Below are 7706 nucleotides of genomic sequence, written 5' to 3'. Positions count from 1 at the left end.
TATTACAGCAACGGAAGCATGTAAAGAGTTGTTGTGGATGAAGAAGTTTCTTGCAACACTTGGTTTCAAGCAAGACCGTTATGTGTTGTTGTGATAGCCAAAGTGCTATTCATCTTGCCAAGAATTCTACTTTTCATGCAAGATCTAAACATATTGATGTTAGGTTTCACTGGATACGGGATATGTTAGATTCCAAGTTGTTGGAACCTAAGAAAGTTCACACTGATGACAATGGTGCTAATATGATGACAAAAACATTGTCAAGAGATAAGTTTGAAACATGTTGTTTGATCGCCGGAATGGCGAGGGCCTCCACCTAGTCGAGAAGGGGGAGATTTGTTGGGTTTTTTTTCTCTCCTTTGTGAGGCCCAAGCCCAATATTTTGAGGGTGTCTCTTTGCACCCATTGTGTCACAACCCTATTCAGATTTTTGGGGTCAATTGAGAGAAAGAGAGTAGCCAGCAAAAGAGAGAGAAGAGGGAAAAACAGAATTTCCATTTTTTGTAAAGTAGCAAATTTCAAATGACAGTTTATCATTTGTTCACCGTTGGATCAACTTGAAATTTGAACTACATGTTTCTCTCATCTTGTTCTTCATTCTGGTCAGTGGAGATGTTGATTGGAAGTTTTCAATAGGAGAAATTGGCTTCGCAAGAGAGAAATTAGGTTTCCCGGTTTTACACAGAGCAGCAATTTTTGAACGGCAGTTTCTCATTCTTTCACCGTTGGATTGACGTGAAATTTTAACTGTAGATTCTTCACATCTTGTTCTTCATTATGGACGGTGGAGATTTTAATTGGACGTCTGCAGAGGGAGAAATTGGCTTCGACAGAAGCTCTATTTTTTGGGTATATTTTATCTTCTTGCTTCTCATTTGTAAGCTTTGGTGATTTGATGTTTTGCTTGGTTATATGCACGTTTTTGTGCTTTGTTTGAGACTCTCTTGTACCTCATTTGATTATAGTGGAGTTATTTCATTGGTCTGGACGACCCGCGGTTTTTACCTCTCACATTGAGGGGGGTTTTCCACGTTAAAATCTCGGTGTGTTCTTGTTATTGCTTTACTTGCTATATTTGCTTGTTATAGTTGCTGCCATATTGTATTGTGAGTGCTTCCATATTATTCTTGTGTTGGATATTTGTGTCGTTTCCGCTGCTAGGCTCTTTCAAATATGTACATCAAGATATAGATATGAGCCAGCTCTCCTTCCTCTTAAGCGATGACACCCCTGCATACAAATTATTGAAAGAAAGTTTTGAAACAATAACCAGAAATGAATACAGCCTTAGTCCATAAATTAATATGCAAAACAGAACTAGAGAGCACAGTGCATACAAAAAAATGGAAACAAGAATTTCATGTATTTATTCAAGTAAAAAGGATGACATTATTTGAGATATCACATGCAAAGTCCAAAGAGGAGAAGAAAAACCTTGACGCCATCAACTTGCAATATTCTTGGTTTAATAGGATCCAAATGCTCGCTGGGATTGTAGCATCCACCAATTCCAAGATACTGATAATCAATCATAAGGAACATGTTGATTAGATTAGAAGTTTGGACATAACTAAAATTGCATATAGATACTTCTGGAGAAGGACAATCTTTTACCAACTCCCTTCACAGTCACATAGCAAGCAATGATAAACTGAGGTGGAACAGATAATTATGAACCTTACCTTTGGTAACCAGTTTCAGCCCCAGCTTTTAAAATCATGCCTGCCACAAGCAGTCCTGTAAGGGGATCTAGAAAATTCAATCCAAGAATAGACCCTCCTAAAATGGAGATGGAAGTCCAGGGTCAATGCCTGTAAGCAATAAAAAAGACATAAATCAAGTTTAGAGAAACAAATCCTGTGCAAAGAGGATATGTAAACAGAGGCATGACATCTTACGGCCTTTCAGAAATAACATCGAAATGTAATTTTAGTCCCTCAAAAGACAAATATATGCATACTTGTATAGTTGCTAAGATATTAACTTATCAACTTGATCCCTCAAACTACAAATTCCAACTGATTTAGTCCCTTTACCTTATAATGATGTCATGATTATACTAATAGCTTCAACCCGTCATAACCGATCACTATTTTTAACCCAACAAGGCAACAACACACCTCTTAGTGCCTCGTAATCCGTGACATGTACTTAGCCAGTATCTTAACAGAATATACCAAAGAACTAAAATGAATAACCTTTCAGAAACAAAGTTCCTTAGTCCTTACCAACTCCAATGAGAGCAACTACTGATGAAATAGCGTCTGCTCGATGATGCCATGCATTTGCTTTCATCAGTCCACTACCCTGCTTCTCACCAGCTCGTTTTGTTATCCAGTAAAGCCTAACAATTCACAAGCACCTATAAATACTGAGGTCTTGGAGAAGGAACAATATGTTACATCCCCAACATTTAAAATAAAATACAGAATCTAATAGTGGACATAATCAAATCATACTTAAAATAGTTAACACACTGCAAAGTTAAAATACTTAGAATAGGAATCAGGAAAACAGGGCCTCTTCCTAACACATGTGCATGTTAAAATTAAATAATGATATTACCCTTCTTTAATACATATTGACAGAATAGTCATATTCAAAGCAAGGATAGGATGTTCCATGTCGATGCCATGGTGATGTCCACCATGTCCGTGACTATGCACATGTTCATGTGCCACTGCATGGCTAACCATTTCAGGGCCAGATGAGAACAATTCCTGCAGAGTGATAAGAATGCAGTATTGAAAAGATGTCTTGCAATCTATTTCCAAAAAAGAGGGGAAAAAAAAGCTTATTCAGCATTTATTTGAATGATTTTGGTCATAGTAATAAGTGAAGCAACAAAGACAATGAAGTAAAAAATTATTCAACTATTGAAGTGTACCATCAAAATATCAACCGCATGGCATGCAATGCCACCTGCTGTTCCCAAAAGCATACAAGAGATTCCCAGAGCTCCCAAAGTCTCGAACTTTCGATGTCCTGAGATAGAATGATAGAGAAATGTAATCTTAAAAGACATAAAAAACCACATGAAAGAATCAAGTCTTTGAATCTTTACTAAATAAATAATTATCAACAGCAACCATGCACTACTCAGTAATCTAATCACAACAAAATATCAGAAAAAGAATTGCATTATGTGATACTCCTCTGTTCTTACAACCACGATCTTACCTGTAAGATACAATCGTATTCAAATGACCCCTACATTTAGTAATGAATAAAATGCCAACATTTAATGTCAATGCATATGGATAAGAAACAGTAACTTGAAGCAGATAAGAGATAGATGGAGTAACATGGAGATACAAATCAAGTGACCATATGGATGTTGTTTATCTCTAGGCGCCTTGGCAAGTCTAAAAGATAACAAAGCTATGCCACTCAGAACCTGCAGTGGAAAAGTGACACAAGCTTTCAGCAGGAGCAGCAGCAGCAGCAGCCAGTGAAGGCTTTTCCAGTGGCTAAACCAATATCGGCAGTGAGACCCAACTGAAAAATATTCTCCCCATCCTATCAATCTCAGAATTAATTGAACAAAAAGATAAGAAGAATGTAACATTTTTTTTATTTTTTATTATTTTTAAAAATATTAGCTTAAAAATATAAAGCTTGAATCAAATGCACTTTTAAAATTTTTTTTTACGCTCTTTTTTATTTTGGAAGACTAAAGATTAATTTGCATAGATTAAAGCTCCATTATTTAAAAATTTGTCGTTGACTAATAAATTACTATATATACAAGAACTAATTTGAATCCTTAATAATTATTTAAGAAAATTAATAAACATACTGTTACGGATCCGGCCCACGGATCCTACACCCAGAACGGTCCCCGAACCCGGTTACCAGGGTCCGACCCGCTTCGCCCTTCCAGAATGCCCGGAACCAGCCCACTAGAGCTCCTAACCAACTTTCGAATTCAAACATCTCCCTTATCTTAGCCAAATAAGATAAGATAAGATAAGATAATTCAAACGTCTCCCTTATCTTAGCCAAATAAGATAAGATAAGATATTCACCATCACCTATAAATAGAGGACCCAGGTCCCTCCAGGTATTCATTCATCCCTCACACCTTACACCTCTCAGATCCATTCTGACTTGAGCGTCGGAGTGTCTTTGCAGGTACCTCCCCCCATTGCTCCAGTCAAGTGATCCGGCCTTCGCCTCGACCCGCAAGTTCCCGATCCACCCTTCAACCCGTACCAGAGACATCTTGTACATTGGTACCTCCCCCCATTGCTCCAGTCAAGTGATCCGGCCTTCGCCTCGACCCGCAAGTTTCCGATCCACCCTTCAACCCGTACCAAAGACATCTTGTACATTGGCGCCGTCTGTGGGGACTTTGCAACGTTGTGGCGGCATGGCGGATAACCCAGAAGAGCAATCATCAAACTCAGATTTCTTACGTGTAACTGAGAGCAAAAAGGAACAATGTTTCCTTAACTTGCATCACCTTTGCAGGTTTATGCACCCTTTCGCCCTACTCCAACGGCGAAATCCCCAAAGGAATAATGTTTCCTTAACTTGCATCACCTTTGCAGGGATAACACACCTTCGCCCTACTCCAACGGCGAAATCCCAAAGGAATAATGTTTCCTTAACTTACATCACCTTTGCAGTGATAACACACCTTCGCCCTACTCCAACGGCGAAATCCCAAAGGAATAATGTTTCCTTAACTTGCATCACATTTGCAGTGATAACATACCTTCGCCCTACTCCAACGGCGAAATCCCAAAGGAACAATGTTTCTTCGACTTGCAATCACCTTCTTAGTGATAACACTATTTATGCACCCTCGCCCTATTCCAACGGTGAAATTTCAAATCCTCCGAGCCCAAAGTCTCACCTCCCTTTAGTGGGACACCTCCACCTCTTGGACCCTCTCATTCACCACTCCTTCATCCGTCCCTCCAAGCGCCATGGCCCCATCTTCTCCCTCTATTTTGGCTCCATGCCCACCGTTGTTGCTTCTTCTTTTGAATTCTTCAAGCTCTTCCTCCAAACCCACGAGGTCACCTCCTTCAACACCAGGTTCCAAACCTTTGCCATCCGCCGCCTCACCTATGACAACTCTGTCGCCATGATCCCCCTTCGGACCTTACTGAAAATTCATAAGGAAGCTCATCATGAATGACCTCCTTAAACGCTACCACCCTGGCCAAGCTCAGACCTCTCAGGAGCTAAGAGATCAAGAAAGTTCTCAAGGTTCTTGCATAGATGTGGGGGACAGCCAAATTGTGGCGGCATGACGGAGAACCTCGAAGAGCAATCCTCCACCCAACACCCCAACTCCCGAACTCCAAGATAACACTCCTCCTACCCACGGGAGGATAATAAGCGCGGCACATCGCCAACCAACCCCAATCCAGCAACAACCAAGAGAGGACAACCGTCCTCCCACTAAAGCTCGGCCACCCGACGGCCTATGAGAGAAGGCGGTTCAGATAATCCAAGAGCTGTGCCTCAGGGTGCAAGACCTCAAAGGCCGAGTTACACCCAAAGAAAAGCACAACGCCGAAAAAAAAGCGGAAGTCATGCAACCTCTAGATCAAGATCTCGCCATGAAACCAGGCACGGCGGATCGCCAGAACGGCGACATGCCAAGAGATACAATCGCAGCATCTGCTGTGACCATGGACACGACAGGATGCCTAAACGACGACACAGCAAAAGGTATGATCGCAGCGTCCCACGCAACCCGGCTCATCAACATGAAACGGACAACGACCGACGACATCAAGATGCCAAACACACAAGAAGTGACCACGTGATAATGGGAGCCACTCACTTCACTGAAAGAATCCTGAAAGCAAAACTCCCTAAAGGCTTCGACAAACCTACGGATATGAAGTACGACGGAACCAAGGACTCCCAGGAGCACCTAACGGCCTTCAAGGCCAGGATGAACCTGGAAGGGGCCGCTGACGCGGTCCGAGTTAGGGCCTTCCCAGTAACCCTAGCCGGGCCAACGATTAAATGGTTCAACACCCTCCCCAACGGATCCATAACTGGCTTCCACGATATCTCATGGAAGTTCATGGCCCAATTCACCACTAGAATCACCAAAGCTAAACACCCCATCAGCTTATTAGGGGTCACACAGAAACAAGACAAATCCACACGAAAATACCTAGACCGCTTCAACGATGAATGCCTAACGATTGATGGACTCACGGATTCCGTCGCAAGCCTCTATTTAACCAACGGGCTCATGAACGAAGACTTCCGCAAACACCTCACCACCAAGCCAGTATGGACCATGCACGAGATCCAAAATGTCGCCAGAGACTACATAAACGACGAGGAGGTCAGCCAGGTTGTCGTCGCCAATAAATGGCAACACCCCACACGGCAACCCGACTTCCCCGCCATAATCCGATGCCCAGAGAAAGTCAAAGAGACCAACCCAAACAAACCAACACAAACTGACCACCCAGGATCGGGAAATTCTCAAACTACACCCCCCCTGACAGCCCCAATTACCGAGATATACCACCAGATAGTGGATCGGGGTATTATCCCGAAAGCCCGACAACTCAGAGAAAGAACGGGCGGCAACAAGACCCTTTACTGCGACTACCACCGAGGTTACGGGCACAGGACACAAGACTGTTTCGACCTTAAAGACGCCCTCGAACATGCTATAAGAGACGGCAAACTCCCAGAGTTCGCCAAAATCATCAGAGAACCAAAACGCACGGAAAAAGATAGGTCACCTGAGAGAGAAGGACGCAACCTGAGAACACAAAAACAACCTCCCAGGAAAAGTCCAGAAGACGACCCGGCCATAGTAGTAAATGTCATCACGGGCAAGGATGTGTCAGGCAAGTCAAGATCAACACTAAAAAAGGACCTCAAAGTCTTGGCCGTCAGAGATCAAGCCCCAGCTACCCCAGCCGACAGAACGATAACTTTCTTGCCCGAGGATTGCCAGCACAGCACCTCGGCCGAAGACGCACCTTTCGTCATCTCGGCGAGAATCCGAACAGGACTAGTTCGGAGAATACTGGTGGACACCGGCGCAGACTCCAATATCCTCTTCCGAGGTGCCTTCGACAAGCTCGGGCTCCACAACAAAAATCTCCAAACACACCGCAACGGTGTCACGGGACTTGGAGACAACTTCCTCAAGCCAGACGGTTCCATCATTCTTCCCCTTACTATAGGGACGGGAAGCCAGAGGAAGACAATCCTGTCCGAGTTCGTGGTCCTCAAGAACTCCACCGCTTATAATGTCATCCTCGGAAGAAAAACAATCAACGACCTATCCGCCGTCATCTTTACCAAATATCTTCTAATGAAGTTCACGGCAGAAGATGGCTCCGTCGGAACCATCCACGGAGACCGGGAAACCGCGGTAGAATACGACAACATCAGCCTAGCCCTACGCAAGAGATCCCGAGACGCGGCAGGCATCTTCCTTTCCGATCTCGATGCACACCAAAATCCACACAGAACCATGGGAGGAAACGACAAAGAAGCAAAGTAGGGCCTTGCAGACAAGGTCAGGAGTATAGCACACCTACGTGAGCTAGTCCTAAAATAGAGAATAAGCCTAAGGTACAATGGCAGTACGGTACGACGAGACTTCGGACCAGGAGACCTCGTCTTATGACAAAACAACATCGGTCTACCCACTCCCAATAAAACGGATATCCAAATAACAAAACGGGTATCCAAATAACAAAAAA

The 7706-nt window shown here is 43.3% G+C and overlaps 1 protein-coding gene and 1 pseudogene across 1 annotated transcript; one reads left to right on the top strand and one right to left on the bottom strand.

The window, feature by feature from the left end:
• Nucleotides 1-954: 954 nt before the first annotated feature.
• On the bottom strand, nt 955-3516 carry LOC112773324 (metal tolerance protein 2-like; annotated as a pseudogene).
• Nucleotides 3517-5440: 1924 nt separating this feature from the next.
• On the top strand, nt 5441-7504 carry LOC112769925 (uncharacterized). The gene has a single exon (XM_025814374.1). It carries the CDS (start codon nt 5441-5443, stop codon nt 7502-7504), a length of 2064 nt encoding a protein of 687 aa, XP_025670159.1.
• The last annotated feature ends 202 nt before the right edge of the window (nt 7505-7706 follow it).

The sequence above is a fragment of the Arachis hypogaea genome, chromosome 18, assembly GCF_003086295.3.
Source record: "Arachis hypogaea cultivar Tifrunner chromosome 18, arahy.Tifrunner.gnm2.J5K5, whole genome shotgun sequence".
Lineage (NCBI taxonomy): Eukaryota > Viridiplantae > Streptophyta > Magnoliopsida > Fabales > Fabaceae > Arachis > Arachis hypogaea.
Note: the sequence above shows the minus strand (reverse complement) of the source record. Positions and strands in the feature narration are given on the sequence as shown.